Source organism: Anser cygnoides, chromosome Z (genome assembly GCF_040182565.1).
Source record: "Anser cygnoides isolate HZ-2024a breed goose chromosome Z, Taihu_goose_T2T_genome, whole genome shotgun sequence".
Classification (NCBI taxonomy): Eukaryota; Metazoa; Chordata; class Aves; order Anseriformes; family Anatidae; genus Anser; species Anser cygnoides.
The window spans coordinates 16608092-16629737 of record NC_089912.1 but is presented as its reverse complement, the minus strand read 5'-3'; the positions used below and the strand labels follow the sequence as shown (position 1 = coordinate 16629737).

The following is a 21646-nucleotide window of genomic DNA, read 5'->3' as shown; positions in this document are numbered from 1 at the left end:
GCAAAGTGTACGATTCAGCTGATCCTCGTCCTGCTACAGGGATCTGCTCTCAGACAGCCTTCCTTTGGCTAGCACAGCTCAGCAAGGTCAGAGTTAATTTGCTTGCAGGACAAAACCAACGCTCTCCTCAGACCTTAGGAAAGCAAGCTGTTTATCAGGGAGGAAAGCAGACAGTGAGAAAGGCCTTTGGGCCAAAGATAACAGCACAAGGGTCCGCCGGGTTTGTTGCAAGTGGAAAAAGAAGGCCTAAGCCACAGCACTCCGGCCCGCTGGAAGTCACGGGGGGGCTCAGCTTTGCCGTGGGGCTGGCATTTCCCCGGGGTGGGTTGGAGGCACCTTCCAGAAAGGAGGACAGGCGCCCATGGGGCCAGTGCCCTGCAGGCTGAGGGGCAGGGAGCACTGCCCTGCACGCAGACAAAAAGCAGCACAGGAAGCACACTGGCCAGGAGACTCTGGGCTTTATTATTCACCAGGAAGGAGGGGGTCTACATCTCTCTACAACACTCATCGGAGTTTCTCTCAGACATAGAATTGTAAATGAAAATGTAAAACTCGAGAGAGAAACTTAGAATAGGACTGACGGGAAGTATTCGCTACCCTCTGTGTCGTTTTCCAGGGGAGTATTCAGTTCTTCTGGTATTTCTTCCGCTAGTTTCAGCACTTCCTCTTCACCTGCAAGGCATTTCAGAGACAGGTCATTGCACGTAGCCTCGCCAGGGCTGCTGGTGGCCTGCCTGGCCACCAAGGGACGCTGAGGTCCCAGGGGAGGTGGAGCGGGGAGCTGGAGGGGCTTTAGTGGGGCTGATGGCAGAGGGGAAACAAGCGCAGGCCTGATGCTTGCCAGAACGGTTGTGCCCCGTGGCACAAGAGCACTACAGGCCCGGCAGCAGGGTGTCCCCTTCCCTCCTGCACTGACACTGCTGGAAATGCAGTCGTCGGGGGCTGGAGGGTGCTCACCCCCCTGAAACACAGGCTGCAGCTGCTCCTGGCTGGGAGGCAGCACGTGTACACCCCTGGCTCCGGCTGCCCCCCTTCCTCTCCCCAGTACCCCACTCCAGCCCCAGGGCTGGTGGACTGTGGCCAGGAGATGTCTGGCACTCCCCGACTTGCTCTGGTCTCAGGAGATTGCCTCTTCTTTTCACAGCACGTCTGCCCTGGCCTGGCTCTTGGCAGAGAGCTGGGGAGCACGGTGACCCACTGTCATGTTGGCCACGTCTGACCCCCTGGCTGCTTTTGTTTCAGGCAGCAGAGGGCTGGGGTCAGACACTCCCCTGTGAACCAACAGTGTTGCTGTTGCAAAGTCTCTTTGCCTGACCTGTTGTCCCAGGGAGGTGCGTCAGGACACAAACACTCCTTCCCCATGCAAAAAAGCCCACAGAGATGTCCTTAGGACACGAGCTGTTTAGGACCAGCAACCACAGACACCATGCCAATCACTCTGCTGACAGCAGAGGGCTTTTTGTCCCTCCCCATGACTCAGGGAGTGGTATTTGCCCTCACAGCCCCAACCCATGTGCCTGCACACCCCCGTAGGGACGGAAGAGCTCTCCGGCAGCTCACCCAGAGGGCCCTGGCTCCCAGATGCCATCTCTCCCTCCAGTGCTCCCATCTGCACCCCACCGAGCATCTCCTGCATGGCCATCATGGGTGGCTGGGCTTGGTGCGCTGGCACGGGGGGCACCAGCTCAGCCTCCTTCTGCGCCGGGGGCTCAGGGTCCAGCTCTGGTTCTGGCTTCGGTGTGGGCTTCACCACGGTTTTTCGGCCCCGTCCTCGCCTGGCTCCTCGTCGTCTTCTCTGCTGCTTGCTCCTCTCCTGCTCCCTGTTGGGGGATTTGACACAGACAAAGCGTTGGGCACACACAGGGGGACTATCCCACCAGTTCACCCCAGCGGAGACTGGGATGCTCTACATGGGGGCTGTGTGTGGCTGGACCAGGCTGTGGGAGTTTGGACACCGGTTTTCACCCGGCCCTGTGCCGTGGCTGAGGATTGCTTGCCATCAAACCCACCGCCTGCGTGACCACCTCCAACTCTCTCGTCCCCCTTGTGCCAGCCTGGACCTTTAGCTGGTCCTGGCCGTGGGACACCTGTGCCAGCCAGGAGCTCTCCTCACAGAGGACACAGGGGGCCCTGCTAGGCTCTGTCCTCGTGTGAAGACTGTGCCCGGGCTCAGAAAAACGCCTGACAGCATAAGCAAGTTTTACCCTATAGCCCACTGAATTGAATCCTTCTCCTGGGCTTCTGCCTTTCTTTTCCGGAGCATCTCCCGGTCTCTCAAGCGGCGGGTGGTGACACCTACAAAGACAAATCGAGTGCTAGCATGACATCCTGGCCAAGGGGCGAGGCGATCCCTCCCTGCCTGGTGACAGAGCAAGGATGCAAGTGACCTGGCTCTTTTTGTCAGAAAGCAGGTCTCGATACAAAACAACGTGGGGCGCTGTGCTTCCAGATCAAGCTCAGCAGCAAGGTCTGGTGGCATGTCACCCAGCGCTCCCAGGCTCCTGTGCTGTAAGCAGCTCTAAATTTCGAGCTGCAGTTTTCCACTGTGGGTGACTCTGGCCCAATTGACTCATCGTGGGGCCAGATGAAAGCATAGGACAGGTTTCTTGTGCTGTGAGGACACCACAAGATCACTCAGGCACATGCCAATACCGTCTGCAAGATATTTCTTTGGGTTTGCTCCACTGACACACTTTTCCTCAGATAGCTGGAATTGGCTAGTGCTGCTCATCCAGATGGACCAAAAGACATCAGTCAGATCAAGAATGCCACCGTTCCTATGCCTAGTCAACCGGTCCCATGTTGAGGGACTGAGAAAACTGCGTGCATTTCCCTGTCCTTTGCTGGTGAGCCAAAGGGCATGGCCTTTCCCATACACAGATATTCACGTGCTTTTAGGATGAGACCTTGTAGGGGCTGGTGACACAAATGGAGACCAGGAAAGCACTAACATGTGCTGCTGGTGGTGAGGAGTTGGGTCCCAAAGACCACATAAATAGACCCCAGCTGCTCTGCAGCTGTGAGGAAGACCATGGCAAGGCTGAAGACAGAAGCTTCATGTGAGGAAGGCTCCGATGTGGGCACTTCCACTTAGGCAAGTCACGCAGGTTACCCACAGCCACCAGGAAAAAGGGGCACCCCCAGGGCCGCAGGCCCCTGAGCTCTGTGCAATGCCTTCTGAGGCTGAGGACAGTGGGCTCAGTGCTCATCTCACCAGCTTAGAAGGGCTCCAAATAGCTTCCCAAGACAGCAATATCTCAGCCGCCTACACCTTGGCAAATGAATCCCCCAGCTTCACTGAGCTTCCCTCCGTGCCCTGATCCTAACAGACAACACCCCTGATCACCTAGCAGTAGGTTTTATGGTTTCTGATCTGGTCAGCCCTGAATTTTCTAGCTTGGACTCCGGCTTGTGGAGTCTTTATTAAGATCTGGCTGAAGTCAAATAACAAGAGACCATTCCCTTGAGGAAAAGAAGCAGTAGAAATACCAGTAGGAGTACCACTTCCTTGGAGCCTGGAGGGAGAGGAGAGTCTTCCCACACTTACACTGAGGAGATCACAAAAGCACTGTTTTTCATAGTTTCAACAAATTCCACACAATGAAAAAGCAACCAAACGATGTCCTGCTCCTTGCAAATGCAATCAGATCCAGCTTCTTACATGGAGCAGACTCAGCTCACATTAACATACTAGGTCAAATGAGTGTAGAATTGTCATTTTGTCATTCTTTTGTCTAGCTGAGACAACTGGCAAGGTGAGAAGGACTTCCAAGGCTGAAATGGGACTACAGCTCTTGCAAAGAGAAAAGTCACAGTCCAGGACAGAATAAACACACACACAATCAACTGAAACACCAACCAACCAACCAAAACAAACAAACAAACAAACAAAAAACCTAAAAGCCAACCTCTGCTCAAAGTAAGTCTGTACACAAGACACTCCTGATAATTAATGACAATTGTGGAGAAATTTAGCTTGGAAAGAATCTCTGGATTCCCTGAGGCTCTCTGTCCCAGTGACATATTCAAAGCAGGGCCAATTTTAAAGCTACATCAGGTTATTCAGAACCTTGTCCAGAGATGTTGGGAAGATCTCACAGGCCACCTTTCTGCTCTCTGCACTGTTCTTACTGTGAAATCTTCTCCTTTCTATCCAGCCACGTTTGCAACATGGACCTGGTGCCTCCTGTCCTTTCCATGTGCACCTTTTGAAGAGTCCGTCTCTCTTCTCTGTGACACCTACTAGATAGAGACTGCAACATCTCCCTCCAGCGTCTCCCTCTCAGCTGCTTCTTCCCTTGTGTAAACAAGTCCAGCTCCCTCTGCCTGTCCTTGCTTGCCAGCTGTCCCAGCCCTTAGCAGCTTTGGTGGCTGTGCACTGGACTCATACCAGCATGCCTTTGTCTTTTTTTCTGCTGAACTGCCCAAATCTGGGCACGGTACTCCACATGCTGTCTAACAATGACAGCAGCCACCATCACAACCACCAAAACAAAATTAATCCTACTTTCTGTTGTTGTCTCTTAGCTTTTCTGTTCTTTTAATTGCTACTTTCTTGTTCCAGGAGCCCCTGTTGCTTTGAGCACAGCAGAGACAAGAAGAGGAGGCAGACCCTCTCCCAGCCGATCTGGACTGCAGGGAAGGGAAGCAACAGGGTGCAGTATAGATGTGAAAGCCACCACACACACACACACAGTGTCAGAGTTTTTCAGTGATGGCAAAGGTATCAGCATGACCAGAGCCTCTGAGATGGAGAGCACTGCACTTGGACTGCACAGCATACAGCTGTGCAGGGGAATGTGCAGGCATTCTCCAGCTGGGAGGCTATCCCCCGACATGAAGCAGCATCACAGACATCACAGCCAGCAGAAGATTTTGCCGTCCACAGGGGAAAAGGCAGGAAGACGAGGTTACAAGCAGCAGTAGCAAGATCTGCACTGTGCTCGGGTTTAACTACTCAAGTACACGATCCCTTGCACATCCCTTTGCAGCAGCCAATGTAACTTTCTTTCAAAGTATCTTGTGAGCCATAAAAGAACTTCTAGCTGCATGCAATCGGTCTCCTTCCCAATCCACCCAAAGCAAATTGCTCTGCACAGTCAGAGAACACCCCTTATTCATTTCCAGCTGGTCCCACAGAGCACTCCCAGAGCTGCTCCAAAGCTGTGTGCCACCCGCAAGCCCCAGGCAGGAAAAAAATCACAGTAAAACACCTGCATCCCAATGAAAAATTATTTAGCAGAGGATGTAAAGATACAGAGATGAACTGAAGAAAAATCCATCAAGTTAGAAGAACAGTGAGAGAGTACTGTTAGTCTGCAAGCAGACAGTATATTGGCACTGCCTCAGCAACTTTTTCTGAGTTGGAAAGCCTTTATAGGTGCTTCTGTCTTTGTGACCTGAAACACAACACAGAAAAAGCCACACACACTTGCAGTTAAATGCGCATCCTCCATCCCCCAACCATACACTGGTAATTATTAACTTATTTTTTAGAAACCGCTAGTGACAAAGATCATTCCCTCCTCCCTCCAAAAAAAAGTTAGTAGTGTCAGCATTACCTGGCACAGCATGCTCCTCACAAGCTGTAGAGGGTGGCAGGGAAGGGTCTGAATAAGCACGGTCTTTACCTAAACTCTCCATCGATCCTTGCAGTTTTAAATAAAAAGCGGCTTATTTCCTTGGGAACGGAATCTGGAGTTACTGGTGCAGCAGAATGAGAGCTTGGAAAAAAAATGCAGACTGCCCGCCCCAAACAGCTTATCTGGACAGGCCACTAGTAGAGTAATAATATTCCCCTTATCACAGTGCAAAGGTGTGTGAGCGTCTGCCCAGGACCTACTGTGTGACTGCAAAACACTCTAGTCTAAACAGCAGTTCCGCTTCAGATAGGAAGCTCGCGCTTGCTGCTGCCAAGCTGTGACTCAGATGCCTTCCTTCAGAGCGGGGAGAAGCTGCCTGGCAGGGCAGGATGCAGCATGGCCTCGCCGCTCGTTTACAGAGTGAGATGCAGGGAATTGTTATTAGCCTTTGAGGACCTCTTGTGAGATCCGAACCGGGATGTGAGCTGTTAGAAAGTTGTTCGCAGGGGGTCCGAGTGTCGCTGGTGGGAAGGGACCTCCACCTCCTGCAGCAAGGGTGGAGCATGAGGCCGTGGCACTGTACAGTTTGGAAACCTGTAAGGATGCAGACTGCCAAATTCAGGTGACCTGTTCAAGGGCTGCAACACCTTCCTGGAAAACTCAGACAAAATAAGGAGTCCACAGAGAGACCCTAGCCAAGTGGCTGAATGAGTTGAGGAGCTCCTGATGACTCTCTGGTCCCGTACCCAGTGGACCACCTACGATCAAAGCATATCCCTTGTGAAGCAGGATGGCAGTGGGCAGCCCCAGTAAAGCCACTGGGAAGACTCAGCCAGGCTCTTGCTCCCACAGGAGGCTCTCCTTTGGTGGTTGCTGCTATCTCCCCCATTCCCACTGCAGCCCCACACCTGCACAGACTGAAGGCCCACTCAGGCTCTGTAGGACCATCATCAGGGCACGTGTAGCTGCCAAGGGGAAGTTTCTGATTGTTGTTTTGGCTTCAGTCCTGACACCCTGCTCCCTGACGGGCAGGATGGACTGGTCAGCATGGTCTGTGTGGCTGGGATCCCAGGTCGGTGTGCCCTGGTTCCCTGCACTAAGGCGAGGTGGGAATCCTGGCCTCCTCTGCAAATGGCTTCCAGCATTTATCACACTGGGATAGCTCAGAGGAGCTTAAGGTTATCCTTGTGCATAGCACTTCTGCTGGACCAGGGGCACTTCGCCGCTTTGACCACGGTTTCTAAACTCTCAATACCAGAGTATTTGGGATAGAGGTTTTGCCAGTGCTTTTCTCCAACTCATCAGCTCATGCTCTGGAGTGGTGCTGGTGCCCATAACCCGTCCCGTGAATTCAAAGTGGCTCCAGGGGTGGTAGAAGAACCCTATGATGCAGCTACCACCAGGTCCTCTGGGAACTTCCTGCCTTTCACAACATGGGTCATCCTACCTCCGTGTGCAGTCCCAAGACTTGCTCTGGAGCAGCTTGCAGGGATGGGCAGATCTGGCCCACCTCCAGCCCACGGGCAGCCTTTGCTCTTGCTGTGTCTCTCCCTCGGTCCCTAAAAGCTCCAGAGCAAGTTCCAAACTTGATGCGTGTGGGTTTCCTGAGATGTAACCTGGTGGGCCCTGGTCATCTCCGCTGCCTTTCTGCTTATCCCCCTGGTTACCGCTTCTCCCTAGGGCTCCTCCCCGGTGTCCACTGCAGATTACGTGGTACCTCACGAGAGGCGGGGCGGGTTTAAAAGGCCTAAAAGAACCAGCAGGGTGGTGGCAGCCAGGCAGATATGGGGAGGCTGTGATACGGGAGGGCGGGTGAGGAACGTGAGTGGCATACAGAGATGTAGGGCTTCCAAGTCGCTTGTGGGGAGTTTCCTGGGTCTCGGTCACAAGTGGAGGCAAGGTGTGCTCGCTGCTTGGTGAGGGTGTGCGTGCTGAGCTCTCCGTGATGCTGCGTGGCCCTGGGGACACCCTGCCTCACGCACACATCCTGAAACCCCTTTCTTGTGGGATGCTCCCCCGTGTGAAGGCCGTGCTTGGGAGATGGAAAATGTAGGCCTGGTCACAGGGGAACATCCCATCTGGAAGTGCTCACAAAAAGAGATGGAAATATTCTGGGATCCCCAGGCTGCTTGCAGGTGACGTGAAATGTGGAAGAGAGGGGGGACGCCTCCGGGTGTTCCAGGGCTCCATAGGCTGGTGGCAGATCCACCAGCACAAGCTGCCCAGCGAGCACCAAAGCGTTGCGGCCCACACGGTGATGGGCATGGTGGTGAAGAGCTTGCACAAGGAGCCTATGAGCTTTGACACCACGGCTGAGCAGCTCCACCTGCTCGGGCTGTGGCTAAACCCGGCTTTTCACCCCTCACATCTCCTGTTGGGGAGAAGCACTCAGTCACTCCAGAGCCTGCTGAGGTCTGATAAATCACTCTTGACTCAGCAAAACAGTGCCACAGGGCACAGCAGAGATGGTGCTGTGAATGTTTACTCCATTCCAGCCACTTTCCAGCTGGGTAGAAAACAATAAATTTGTAAATATCGTTCATAAATGAAAGAGCTGCTGTGCCCTCGGAGTCTTTAGAGGTACTTTACAGGATAGATGGGCTCTAAGATCTTACTGAGCCTGCACTTGCATCTCTTAGGACCTAAATTCCTGTGAAGGTTTGGCTCTTGTGTGTGAATTACTCCAAATCCCAGGGAAGTGATTGTACGATCCCCTGGGAAGGCTTTGGTGGTGGATAACAGTGGGGAAACCACAGACTGCACCATCTATTTTCGAGTTTTCTCCTCTCCAAAGTGGAGGGCAGCATGGCAGAGGCTTCCTCACGATCCCCGGGGCACCAGTCTCATTTCAGACCCTTCATTGCCTTCCTGTCTCCCCCAGCACTAGCAGAGCAGCTGGGCTCTGCAGAAGATGTGGCCCAAGCTGTGTTCTTTGTCTGCAGGTGAGCTGGTGCAGGCAGCCTAAACCTTCTGGCCAGTCCCAGCTGCATGAACCACTGCAGCTGGACACTTCACAGTGTGCCTGGTGCTGCCTTCCCTGCCCCTTTCACATTTCGGTCCTGCTGGCCCTGATCCACCTTCACCGATGCACCCAGTTTCCTCGATGGAGACCTGGGGAACCTCCACCAGAGTGCTTTCTGACTTCATCCTTGTTTTCCCTCTGCCTGGCATTGCTACAGCAAGGCAGCATCCAGAGACATGCCTGTCCCTCCTATAGTGACCGGCACAGCCCTGAAGTTATCCTGGGGATCAGCATGGGGAGCTATGTGGCTGTCATGCGGGGTGCCAGGGCACATCTTCCAGTTTTGTTCTGCATGACGGTGACACGACTGGAGGCAGGCTGCGGGGCGATCCTCCTGGTTGCAAGGCACTTCCCCAGGAGCGGGGCCACCAGCTGCTCTGTAGGCTGAGCTCTGGTGCCTGTGGGAGCAGAGGATACCCTCCTCCACCTGCTGTGACTGATGCATGAAAAGATGTGAGACAGATGAATAAATCCAACACACAAAACTATGCAAAAATAAACATGAATTCGCATACTCCAGCAGAAGCAAGACCTTTGTGGCCAGGGTAACACACCTGCCCTGCCACAGACCAGCACACAGCCCTGCTGCCACCAGCTCCTCCCGTCTCTCCTGACCATGCCAGACATGGATCTGCCAGGTTTTCGAGCCAGGCTCTCTGCACCAGGCTGGACCCAGCCATCCCCTGCAGCCTGTGGTGGTTTTAAATTACACCCCTCACTTCGCCTTGCTCTTTCACTGTGTGAAATAAACAGCCAAACCCGCCGGTCCCCGGGGAGGACGCGTGCTGCTGAATCCACCATGCAGTGAGCCAGCACCGACCCTGTCCTGAGGCTGCCCACGCTTTGACCTTGTAGGTCTGGCCCGCGAGCATGCACTAGAGCTCTGCAGTTTCTGGATAAACACGCCACACTGTGCTGCAGGCGTGCGGCTTCCCTCTTCAGAAGAGCCCCCAAACCGTCCGTGTTGATTTTTCCCGTCCTGTGTAAATAAACAGACCGGGCTCCCAGGGGATGCGCAGCACCATGCTGGCGGGCTGCCCTCGCTCCATGCGGCTCCAGACGCGTTCCCCTGTCCCATGTGGGGCTGGTGACCCCACACCAGCACCTCCCCACGGCCCCAGGGGACCCCCAGCAGGCAGAGCTGCCCTGGTGTGTCCTGCCAATGGGGACTGCACCAGGGCGCAGGGGAGAGCAGAGCGGTAATGGAGTTGTGTTTTCATCAGCACTCACTGTCCCAAACCCCACCAAACCCTTCCCCGAGGTGCAGGGGACACCACCTGAGGCTCTCTGGCAAAGCAGAAGATCATCCCTTGACCTCTCCCTCCCCAGCTGAGGACTGGAAGGGGCAAATGTGCTTCCAGCTGTTAGGAGAGTCCCAGGGGGGACAAAGGAGCGAGTGGTGCAGTGACAGCAATACACACAGACAACCTGTGTGCAGCTCTGGTCCCCACACCCGCAGAAGTGGAAAGCACCTAGACAAGGGCAAGAGGGATGTTCAAAGTTCTGGACAGCTATCAGCACCTAGCCAGGCTAGGGGCAGCGTCTGTGAAGAGGCAGTCTTTGAGTCATGGGGGACAACAGCAAGCCGCCTCTCCCCAAACCCGCACCCAGAGCGCTGAAGGCAGGTGGGAGGAGACACTTCAGTGCAGGGAGAGCTGCTGTTCCAAGCGTGCAGATATCAGCAGACCTCTGTGCTGACCTTGTGATAGTCGCCGATAGCTGATAGGGCTTCAGACAGCAACAAGACCAGGGCAGAGAAGAACTTCTAGTGATAGCAGCTGCCTCCAGAACAGAAAACAGTTGAAATCCCAGGGCTCTCTCCATAACTAATTACCCCTCTAACACATCTTCCTTCAGGTATTTGCTCTTGCTCTCTGCTCATGGTCCCAGTGCTGGGGACAACAGGTCAGAAAGATCTCCAGTCTGACCACGTACGGCTGCTTCATGTTAAATCTGTCACCACCGGCTTTGTCTTGCATTGCAGAGCTGCAGTGTCCCATATGGAGGTTACAGGAAACAGCAGAACAAGAAGTGTGTCTGGATGTGGGGATGGACATGACCGGCTGGCCAAGCACAGTGGCCGTGACAGTGGCACAGGTTCCAGACTCACAGGGTGGTCACTGAGTTTAGGGAGCTCACTTGACACTTAGGGAGCTCACTTTCCTTAAACCCCTAGGGGTTGGTGCGCATCAGCACACCTTGAAAACCTAGGGGTGTTTAAGGAAAGGCTGGACGTGGTGCTTAGGGACATGGTTTAGTGGGTGACATTGGTGGTAGGGGGATGGTTGGACCAGATGATCTTGGAGGTCTTTTCCAACCTTAATGATTCAATGATTCTATGACCTTATGGTGTACCCTGGACCCTTCCCCAGATGCCTACAAAAGAGCCACGTGAGTACAGCAGCAAGTCAGAGCAGCCTGATCCCTTGTGGGTGAGTACAGACCTGGCACTGGAAGGTTTCAGTTCACAGTGAAGCACTTTTCAAAATGACCCAATGCTTTGTGAAGTTAGGTTAAAAATCTCACTAAGTCATTCTCCAGGGACACAACATCTGGAGCAGAACTGAACTGAATTCAGGAGGAAAGCCTTGGATTAGCCAGCGTCCTCTGACCTCTGCCACCATGAGCCAAGGGAATCCCTTGCATAATCAAGCTGTACAACCCGGTGACAGGTATTTATTGAAAGGTGAGTCATGTCATAGCTAGTAAAAGCTGGAGATGAAAGAGCAGAGTAAGCCCCTTGGATGGCTCATAACAACAACTATTACCTGCATTGGATTATACCGCACCGCAGTGCCAAAAATGGCCCTGACATGAGGAGCAACCTAGAGCCAAAACTTGGCAGCTGGTTGGGATGTGCCATTCCCCAAAAGCAGGCTGGGGGATCAGTTCAGTTTGGAGGCGACCCCTCGGAGATCCAGGGTCCCTGGAATTCAGGGTCCCCAGTCAGCTCATTCAGTGCTCCTGTGGGTTATCTGGGCTGACTCCTGTTGTGGAGCAGTCTCAGGTGAAAAGCTAAATAACATCTAATATGACAAGTGCAAATGTTGCTGTTTTCAGTTCGCATCAGCTCTGGAAGTGAAGGTGTTTATTAGGGAGCTGGAGAGAAGGCTGTCAGCTCCCACACTGGAGAAACTTTAACTTCCCTTTGATAAATTGCCTCCTACAGAAAAACTATTTTTTCAGCAGCGCCTTCACCAGGATCTCAAAGCTATGTGTGCTTCTCGCTACTCCCACATGTCTTTTCTCACAGCAACGTGGGGGAAATAATACACACAGTGCAGAGCCCTGTATGCAATGCAGATTTGAAATGAATGTTTTGACTATACGCTTTTAGTAGCCCTTTGTGGGAACTGGCTTGTGTTGTTTTCCCTCAGCATAAAATAATGCTATTGAAATAAGATTATGCATGTAATTTTATTATTCGCCATCACTGACTGAAATGTTCAATCTGCACAGAGCACACAGGATCAATTAATCACCTGTTTCCAGGCTCAGGAAAGCCACCAGAAAGCTCAGACATCTCTGCACTCCCCATCATTCATAATCCGGATGTCTTGCCTGGTTTTCCTAGAATAATGTAGGAAAAGAGAGTAAAGAGCTTGAAAAAATACTCCCTTGAGTCACACTTGGTCTCCCACCTAGCCTGTCTAGATCTGACCATTTACTCTGAAATTGGTTTGCTCATTTTCATGTCTTAAAAAAAGGTGAGATGTCTGCAAGCCATCCTGGCCAGTAGATGTCCCCTCCCTGTCTGTGTCTGTGGAGGTCCCACTGTCGATGACCCTGCACCTCCCTGGTGCACCACCCTCCTGGGGCAGGGCTTTCCCCCGTCTCCCACTTGACGTCTCCCACTCTCCCCGTTTCCAACGTCTCTCCCTGGTTGCCCCTCTCCTCTGGCAAGCCACCACACAGCTCGTGTTAATTGCAGGACAAGCACACTGCTGGCCTGCATCACACCTGATCTTCACCCCTGCTCCTTCCGGCAGGATCCCCCTGTTCAGCCTGTCACTTTCCAACGTGGGTGATCTTGCCTCAAAGCAACCCTTCTGCTTCTCCTTACTGAACCTGAAGAGGTCCCTGTTGCCCACATTTGTGGTGGTCCCTTTGGCTTGAAACTGCCAAAAGCCATGAGGCACATAGCTGGCTGTCTGCACTCAGAGGTCCCCTTGGAGCAGGCAGTGGTGCTATCTGCCTGTGCAGACCAGCTGCCTGGTCTACCTGTGTGCACAGCTGGGTCCACATCTCCCTTCTCCAGCACAAGAAAGCCCTGGGCCTTTTCAGGAGGGTCCAGAGGAGGCCTGGAGCACCTTTCCTGTGAAGACAGGCTGAGGGAGCTGGGGTTGTGCAGCCTGAAGGCTCCAGGGAAACCTCACAGCGGCCTTCCAGTACCTAAAGGGGGCCTACAGCAAAGCAGGGGAGGGACTCCGTGTCAGAGGGTGTGGTGATAGGACAAAGGGTAACAGTTTTAAACTAAAAGAGGGGAGATTTTGATTAGGCATTAGGAAGAAATTCTAATTCTTAACACAGAGGGTGGTGAGGCCCTGGCACAGGCTGCCCAGAGGAGCTGTGGATGCCCCATCCCTGGAGGTGTCCAAGGCCAGGCTGGATGGGGCCTTGAGCAACCTGGTCTGGTGGGAGGTGTCCCTGCTCAGGGCAGGGGGCTGGAACTGGATGGTCCTTAAGGTCCCTTTCAACCCAAACCACTCTGTGATTCTGTGATTCTCCAGCCACAGACAGCACAGTAAGGGGACCTTGTCTCATCCTCTATGAGGCACCTAATTTGCAGTCAGCTTGCAGACACCCATGTTGGAGTGTCTCTTGGCTGTAGATCCTGACCCCACCTTTTGGACCTGCTGACCACGCAGCTGCTGGCTAATCTGATTTAGCAAGCTGATCCAGTGCATAAATATTGAGCTCTTTTGTGGGATCAGTCCATTGCCACTGTAATGTGTAAAATCACTCAGTCTGCAGCTGTGTGGTCCCTAAATGTGGTGCCAAGGAAGGGGCCAGCACCTGCAAGGGCTAGGGGCATTCCTGCGCCTGTCCTCGGGCACTGCCAGCATGGAGAGGTGAAGCTCAAGGCTGCAAAGCCAGGCTCAGCTGATGCAAAAAAAAAAAAAAAAAAAATCCACTTTGCTGGCAGGACTTTGCGTGCTTCCCATGTGCTGTGGTTTTCCCACGGTGTTTGACAAGTGCCCGCTTTCAGACAGCTAAAATTAGACCCCTGGAGGCCTCTGCCCGGGGCATGAGCTTACATTTTCTGCACACAGAGCAAGCACTCATTGGCGTAGGTGTTCCCATCGGTCCCACAGACAGGCAAGTTCACCAGGGGGCAGGCCTGCAGCTCAACCATCTCTCCACACACCGGCTGGAAGGGAGAAACCACAGCAAACATTTCAGAACCAACAGCTCCCACCTCTTCCTCCCACAGCATCTGGGCAGCAGCAAGTGTGGCTGGAGCTGGTGGCACAGAGGCTCGGAGGATCCCTCTGCCCCGCACAGGGCAAGGGCCTGCACACAGAGGCTGGGTGCAGTTTCAGGGAACAGCCTTTCTCCCAGGCATGCCAGGCACGGAGGCAGCCAGATCTGATCTGAAGCCATGAACCAGAGCATATGGAAATCTCTTACCCTTCTCAGGTCATTCCTTTCATCCAGCTCTGCCCCTGAAACAGAGCAGAGAAGTGAGAGGTTGGCACAGGGGCATTAAGCAACTCTTGTGACCAGCCTTTCCAGCGAGAACCGGTGGCAGGAGCACGAAGCATTGACAGAAGTACAAAGAAGGGAATGCCTGTTCCCATCACCGAGCCCCTCTCCCATAGCTCTCCCTCCCAGACTCTGGACCAGGAGCTCCACCAAGCACCGAACACATTGCAGGAGCACCCTGCACCAGGTGCAAAGCATTTGCTCTGGTCCTTCTTCTCCCACCCCACCATGCTGCCTTGTGTTGCCTTGTCCCCTCACCTCCTCTCCAAAACAGAGTTTCTGTTTGTTTGCATTTTTTTCTGCCCTCCCTTCCCATTTTTGGTCTCTCCATGGGTCCCAACCTGCCATTGAGGATCTGTCCACCGGCAGCAGAGAGGACTTACCACCGGTGGTGATAAGAGCCACCAGCACCACCGCCAGCACCAGCAGCTCCCTGGCGGGCATGGCCGGATCAGATGCACACGCTTGTGCACCTCGCTGCGCTCGTAGTGGCATTTATAGGGGAGGGTGCTAGCTTATCTCGGCAGCACTGGGAAAAGCAGCATTTTGAGCAGCACTTGATCTGCGCTGGGAACGGGCCAACTGTGCAGTCAGGGAGACCTGGGTGCTCTCACACAGCTGATAAACTGCAGCGTGCCAGCTCCAGGTGCTGGCACTGGTGGAGGCTGTTATTAAATCCCGTTGCACTGTAGTCTGGGCTGGGCGATGCTGCTCTTCTCTCCCACCCAGCCAGCCTTCCTCTGGGCATGTTTCCCCCAGATCAGCCCTCTGGCTTTGCAGCTGCCATTCTTCATTCTCTGATGAACAGCAACAAGACCCGAGGGATCGGCATGGAGCTGGGGCAGGGGAGGGTCAGGCTGGGGGTTAGGGAAAGGTTCTGCACCCAGAGGGTGGTAGGGCACTGGGACAGGCTCCCCAGGGATGTGGTCACGGCACTGAGCCTGCCGGATTTCAAGAGGCATTTGGACAATGCCTTCAGACACATGGTTTGATTTTTGGGTGGTCCTGTGTGCAGCCAGGAGCTGGACTCAATGATCTTTGTGGGTCCCTTCCAACTCAAGATATTCTACGATTCTGTGATTCATACACAACAGGGAGCTCCATTTAGATTAGGAGACTTCATGTACAAAAAGCTGGAAAATTCGTGCCGATTTGGTTGGCTGTGCCATGGCCTGAACAAAGACTTTTCAGGACTTTCCACTGAGGGACATTTCAGCAAGGACCAGCACTCCAGAAGACCCGTGCTGCTTCACCTACGTGAATGCATGCCTGACATCGGTCTTTTCATGTGAGCATCCTCACTGCCTCTTTCTAAGAAGATTTTTCCACATCCATCATCACCTTCCTCAGGTGAATGGAGGTCAACTGATAACGGGAGAAGGATGGAAAAGAGTACCACTGGGCAGAAAGGCCATAGCTGAAGACTACTGTTGACTAGAACTCCTCCAGGACAGACATGCCCAGATTAAATCCGGGCCAGAAGTGGCAGAGGGTCTCTCACCCTGGCTGTGGGTAGGAAGTGCTGCGTGTGCAGGGCAGGTGTCCGACAGAAGCCACCAGCAGGCTGGCAGAGCTCCAGTCAGGCACAGCACCACGTGCACTTGCTGAGGAGCCAACCGTGACCATTTTCAGGACGTTTCTCCCCCATGGTCTCACCTGAGGCTTTTCACAGTACTTGCTGGCCCTGGCCGGCTGAGACGAGCAGGAATGTCGTGGTGAGCATCCCCTGTGACCAGAAGGGCACAGCCCAGCACAGACCTGCAGGTCGTGGGCTCTCTCCAGCAGTTCTCCTGCCTTTCTGCAGTACCTGCCTCAGCACGACTGTGACTGGGTTTTGGAAAAGAGCAAGGTTGTTTCTGAGGACAAATGCTTTAGGATTCCCCTTGCAGAAACATGTCTCTGCACCACTTAGATGGCTGTGCATGTTTTATATTCTCTCCTCAAGGAGTTTATACAGTTCAATAACCTTTGGTTTTTATTATTATTCCACTTTGGAAATCCCTCAACTAAATTAAATATTTAAATGCATTAGCAGTTGCTCCTGAGGCACAGGGGGGGCCTGTTGTGGTTGTTTAGTCTAGTAAAGGGGAGATCCGGTAGCAGCCTACCACCAGAAGAAGGGCACTTATGAAGCTGGAGGAGCCAATCTCTTCTTGGTCACCCCAGGTGACGCAACGAAAACAGCAGGCACGAGCTGCGGCCCGGAGAGGCTCAGGCTGAGTGTTGGAAACCCAGGAGGGTGAGCAACCAGACCAGCAGGGAGGCGGGGATCTCCGTCCTCAGTGAGCCGCCTACAACGCCATGGCCACCCTAACCAAGCGGTGGGGACAGTGTGCAAGGCTCGATGGCAAGGCCCCAGAGGTCCCCAGCCAACACTCGGCTAGGAGGACAACTCATTGCTGCGTCCTGCAAGCTGCTCCCACTCAGCACGGCTCAGCGCAAGGGCTGTTGTGGGCCTTCACAGCCTTTACCACCTAAAAAAGCCCCAAACTTTGATCATAATGCTTCTGGCAGCCTCCCTAGTGTCGCAGAAATGCGTGGCCTGGCTATTGGGGTTGTGCCATGAGCAGCAATGGGCTGGGGCTGTGCAGCTTGTGTGTGCTGCCTTCTCCACTTCAGTCCCCTCGCGGAAAGGTGACAGGAGGCGTTCACATCGCTCCTGTGCTGGTGCCAGCAGGTCCTGTGGTGCTGGAGGCTGGTATGAGGCCTGATCTTCCTCCACCTGTTCCTCAGTGGTATTCAAATGCTGCTGTCTTCACAGAGCAAGTTAAGATGACACATGGAGGCATGACAAAGGGGAAACCACTGCTTGCGGGCTGGCTTTGCCTCTTCCCACTTTGTTTTAAAGCACAGCCTTGGAGCCCCTGACGAGAGTCCTGCACCCTCAGAGCAAAGCGGGAGAAGTCCTTCCTTGGGACTGACGGGAGGCTTCCTGCTGGCCATGTGCCGCAGCGTCGGCCATAGTGATCCAGCTACACACGGGAGAGTCACGCCTTTAGGCCTGGCCCTTCCTCCCCTCTGCCACGGGTGTTCTGGCAGGGAAACCCTTCTGCTGTGCCCGGCTCTGACGCAGCACATCGCCTCCCACAGGACCGCGGTGCGGTTTGCAGACCTGCAGCCTCGGGTTGCATCACATCACTCTTGCTCCAGATCTGCCTGGCAGCCTTATCAGCAGTGTGGCCTTGATGTCATCACTGCTTTGCCCGGCACCCGATACTTCCTCTCTGTTATCTGTCACCTTCGCGCCTGCTTGCAGACCCCCGCTCACACCGGTGCTTTAACTCCTGCGCTGCTGCTCCCCCTCCAGTGCTTTTTCGTGCTTACCCCCAGCGAGCATCAGTGACCACCAGCAGCGAAGCAGCCGAGGGATAGAGGGCTGCCTTGCTCGTGTGACCCAAACCAGAGCACACAGCACATCCTGACGTCATGCCAGGAGGGAAATTAGAAAGAAGACAGAGAGTAGCACAGTCACATCCACCCTTAGCTCCCTCCCTGCCTCCAGGTGGCTCTCACAGCAACGATGGTCGTCTCTGCTCTGCCTCTCCTTCGTGAGCAGGAGGAAGAAGGATTCGCTGTGTCACACAAAAAAAGCAGGCTTGCAGGTGCCCAGATCTTTTCCTTGGGACATACCGGGAAGCCAAAACTCCACCTGCCCTGCAGAGGTCACCCTGTGGCACCCAGAGGGGAGACACCGCTCGCCACCGGCCGGGAAATGGGACCCGCTGGATCCAGCCCACAGCCTCAGCCGCCTCCCTGCTGCCTGGCTGCTGTGGGTAAATACGCCCACGCGGCAGGCAGCGAGCTACGCTCGCAATTTCTCCGGTGATTCAGAAATTCCCCGTGACACCACGGGCTGCGAGCACAAGACCAGATGAATACAGGGACAACCGCTCCCAGCCGCTCCCATTCCCACCATCTGAGGGCCAAGGGCCAAGGAAACTCGGAGCAGGAGAAAGGCAGAACTTCCCACCAAGCCCCGGCCATGGAGGCACAGGAGCTGGGGAAGCAGCAGGCTCGGGGAGCATCCATCACACAACCTTTTCCCCTGTCTTCGCTGCCCACCAGTCACCACGGCTGGTCACAAGTCCCCGTGGCTCACACCTGAGCCGAGGACATCCGAGGACATCCATCCCTCCCAGGTCCCCTGGGAGATCCTTGTGACAAGGAACGGCTGGCCAAGGAGGCTAGATTTGCTCAGGGGATTTGCAACTGCCCTGCAGCTCCTTGGCAGCTTAAAGGTGGTGTTGACTTTCCCATTTCCCTGTGCTCCTATGTCAGGGATGGGTGTCCAAATCCTCAGGGTATGTACCCAGGAACACCTAGAGGGAGCCACCTCGTGCGTCATCAGACAAAAGGGCATTGTCACAAACGGTGAAACCCATTCTCTTTCTTCCTGCACATTCCTGTGGCTTTTGGTTTCTATTCCTCTCAAAATTCGCAGTGAACTTTGCTGTTTGCACAGCACATTATTTAAGCTGAGACAGCAACATCTTCCATTGACTTTTGACTCCCACTTGTTTTTTTTGTTTCTTTCTACCCTCACGTTACATCCATCTACATCTATACTTATGGATCAGAGCAGCACTAGACGCATTGCAAACAGCTTGATTTTGAGTATCCAGGTGCTAAGGTAAAGTTTCTCCTTTGTGAAACTGCCTGGCAAAATGATGCCAGCCACTGGCACCAAACCACACCTTTCTGTACAACCCGCATCCCATATTCTGTGCTCTGGAAAATATGCTGTTCAACAGCAGAGCCAGGTCCTGGCACCTCTGGACAGCTGCTACGCCTGTTGCTCTCTGTCACAGGAGGCAACACAGTGCATAACCAAGAAATGCACTGCTGATAATGACAAGCACCCTTGTAATGGATTTACGTTTACACTGCCGTAACACACAATTTGATTTGTATGCTATAGGAGTATTACAGCAGCTAGCCAGAAGATAAGCCTCATGAGGAACTGGCCAAGTGCAGCAGTGACCCAACCTGAGCTGGCTTTGCAGCCAGGCTTTCGCAAGCTCCGTTTAACTTCTTTTGGTTGCTAGACAGGGAAGTGTATGGCACCAGACCTCGGGCTGAGCCACACTGCTGTGCGCAATGCTACAAATAACCCAGACAAAGGAACCATTCAGGTTAAAAATGCCAGAGATTAATGACTGATGGATACTCTTCACTTCAACTTTAGGTAGACTATGGCTGATAACGAGTTTCTCTATAGGTGAAGTGAGTTCTTTCTCTGTTACCCCTCAACGACCAAAGCTTTGCAGGCACCTGCTCATTCTCCAAAAGGCCTCCGTGCACCTCTTGAAGAGGATTATCCTCACTTCTCCCCCAAGGCAAGCACACAAAATAGTACCTCAGACATGGCTCAACACTACCCAGTTGAAAAGATGCACAAGTGCATTTGCCATAGGACTGGCTACAAGTGAAAGAAAAGGGGGGAATCTGCCCTGTGGGACTGGTAAGTACATACAGGCCCACATGCCTTACTTGTCACAAGTGCAGCATGCCCTCGGTGTCCAGCAGAGCCCACAGGAGGCAAAGCGGGTGGCAGGAGCTGGTCCACCTTGTCACCCACTCTTTCAGTACTAGAAATTAGGGAGGACACATGCAAAAAGACTTATAGGTTTGCAAGATGCCATCAGACGTGGGTCTTGCACTCTGCAAAGCTGGACCAGTTTCAAGCCTTTATTTTGAGTAGTAACCATTGCAAACTGTAGACAAAACCCGTTGTCTAGCCTCCCGTGGGACTTCTTTCTGCAGAGCCAGTACTGATTTGACATCCCTGGCATCTCGCACACCTTGGAGGCCGCAGTGACCCACGGCTGCGGAGGGGCCGAGGAGTTGCCCCCTGGTCCCATACTGCCAGAGCGGGTGCACGGGCCTGTCCATGTGGGCACTGTGTGGTACCCCCATGGGCAGCACACAGACACTGGCAGGGCACGGGGTGACAGACCAGACTTCTATGGATCCTCGTGCTGGCTGTGCCACGCACAAACCCCTCTTTGGCACATATTCATGTCCTGTCCTGGATCCTGCTGAGCCCCTCAAGGACTTTGCTGCTCTTTTGGGGTGATGGGGCTTATAATCTCCCTCTTGCTCCTCGTACTTTAATGCCTAACCACGAATGTCTCGCCACATATCAGCGAACCTTCACGCTGTTGCACCCCAATGGCTTGTTTCAGCATGCATGTTGGATGTTTATGATCTCTTCCAACTGCCAAGTTTGATTAAAATCAGAGTTACAAGTCGTCAGGCATGGTGGACTGGCAGACATGCTTGTGTGCAGCGCAGCAGCGTAGTTACATACCGGTTATCTGCAAGGACAAAAAAAGGTTAAAAATTACCTTCACCAGAAAAGAACATCAGTACTACAGCGAAGCCAGGGAGCTAGAAGCTGATTTGGTAATGTAGCAAAGTCAGATCTCTGCGAACAAGAATTAAGGTTGGGCCAGGGTGGAGACTGCTGCGGTGACTTGGTGGGGGGGGACAACGTGCAGCGTGTATGAGAGCCTAACGGCAGGCACGAAAGCATTTGTCCTTTAAGACATGCATTTCTATTTCCTTGTTCTCTAGTTCAGTAGAACATCTTACCTCTGTGCCATAATAAAAAAATAAAAAAGTGTGTCATTATGTACTTTACTGTGTATACTTACATTTACCGATTCACACATGACTGCACACCTGCGTCTATGCAGAATGTAAATGATCTCTGACAGCAGCAGAGTCTGCTTTCATCTGTAAGCTTTGCTCTGCTTCCAAAGCCATTCTGCAAAAAGCACTGGTTTCATGGCAAAAACATTAAGGTTGTTATACCACTCACACAAAACATAGCTGCTTTCTGTGGTAGGATGCTACAACAGAACTATGTGGACATGTATGTTGGAAACTTCCTAACTTTATGATGTTTGTATCAGACACTGCACAATCTTCTTTTACAATCACTTGCTAAATTTAAGGCATGACATATTTAGTAGCTTGAAAGGAAATCAAATTGACTCTACCTTGAGTCGCAGTTGAGGCCTCACTCTCTCTGCATCACGGAAACTTTCCCAACAAGTACCCAGCTCAAAGCTGAAAAAAAGTAAAAGACAAAATTTACATGCATTATTTGCTGACAGCAGGGAAACATGGAAACTTTGGACTGACCTGTAAGTCTTGATGAATGGTTTCTCTGCTCAGAGTCATGTTCCTGGGGTTGTCTTTTGCTAACTGATCCATAACAGATATTTGGAGGTCTTGAGGGTTTGAAAGATGGGTTTGCTCATTCAAGGAGGCAACTTATGAGCTCGTGGTTACTTGAATGCTGACCGAGAACATCAGTAGCAATAGCATT

General features: G+C 53.1%; 2 protein-coding genes and 1 long non-coding RNA gene across 4 annotated transcripts; all 3 read right to left on the bottom strand.

The window, feature by feature from the left end:
- Positions 1 to 439: 439 nt before the first annotated feature.
- On the bottom strand, positions 440 to 5857 carry HEMGN (hemogen). Of its 2 annotated transcripts, none has more exons than XM_066988445.1 (4): positions 5631 to 5857; positions 2205 to 2295; positions 1561 to 1820; positions 440 to 672 (listed from the first exon to the last, which is right to left on the bottom strand). In XM_066988445.1, exons 1-4 carry the CDS (start codon positions 5641 to 5643, stop codon positions 566 to 568), a joined length of 471 nt encoding a protein of 156 aa, XP_066844546.1. In that variant the 5' UTR covers positions 5644 to 5857; the 3' UTR covers positions 440 to 565. The 2 variants fall into 2 exon arrangements, with proteins under 2 accessions (XP_066844546.1, XP_013043232.1); XM_013187778.2 differs by having other exon boundaries at positions 5562 to 5848.
- A 6118-nt stretch (positions 5858 to 11975) lies between these two features.
- On the bottom strand, positions 11976 to 15043 carry SPINK4 (serine peptidase inhibitor Kazal type 4). Its single transcript, XM_013187889.3, has 4 exons — positions 14694 to 15043; positions 14236 to 14270; positions 13863 to 13975; positions 11976 to 12174 (listed from the first exon to the last, which is right to left on the bottom strand). The coding sequence occupies exons 1-4, from the start codon at positions 14803 to 14805 to the stop codon at positions 12120 to 12122; spliced, it is 315 nt and encodes a 104-aa protein (XP_013043343.2). The 5' UTR covers positions 14806 to 15043; the 3' UTR covers positions 11976 to 12119.
- Positions 15044 to 19984: 4941 nt separating this feature from the next.
- Positions 19985 to 21302, bottom strand: LOC125180616 (uncharacterized). The gene is made up of 2 exons (XR_010827591.1): positions 20967 to 21302; positions 19985 to 20627 (listed from the first exon to the last, which is right to left on the bottom strand). It is a non-coding gene; the product is annotated as an uncharacterized lncRNA (long non-coding RNA).
- Between the last annotated feature and the right edge of the window lie 344 nt (positions 21303 to 21646).

Excerpts from the sequence above, each read along its gene's own strand:
- HEMGN (XM_013187778.2), bottom strand. The coding sequence starts at position 5,643 with ATGGAGAGTTTAGGTAAAGACCGTGCTTATTCAGACCCTTCCCTGCCA. Across the intron at positions 2,296-5,561 it reads TGAGGAGCATGCTGTGCCAG|GTGTCACCACCCGCCGCTTG; the intron begins GTAATGCTGACA and ends TTGTCTTTGTAG. Across the intron at positions 673-1,560 it reads TGGGAGCCAGGGCCCTCTGG|GTGAAGAGGAAGTGCTGAAA; the intron begins GTGAGCTGCCGG and ends AATGCCTTGCAG.
- SPINK4 (XM_013187889.3), bottom strand. The coding sequence starts at position 14,805 with ATGCCACTACGAGCGCAGCGAGGTGCACAAGCGTGTGCATCTGATCCG. Across the intron at positions 14,271-14,693 it reads GGCTCTTATCACCACCGGTG|GGGCAGAGCTGGATGAAAGG; the intron begins GTAAGTCCTCTC and ends GCTCTGTTTCAG. Across the intron at positions 13,976-14,235 it reads AAAGGAATGACCTGAGAAGG|CCGGTGTGTGGAGAGATGGT; the intron begins GTAAGAGATTTC and ends TCTCCCTTCCAG.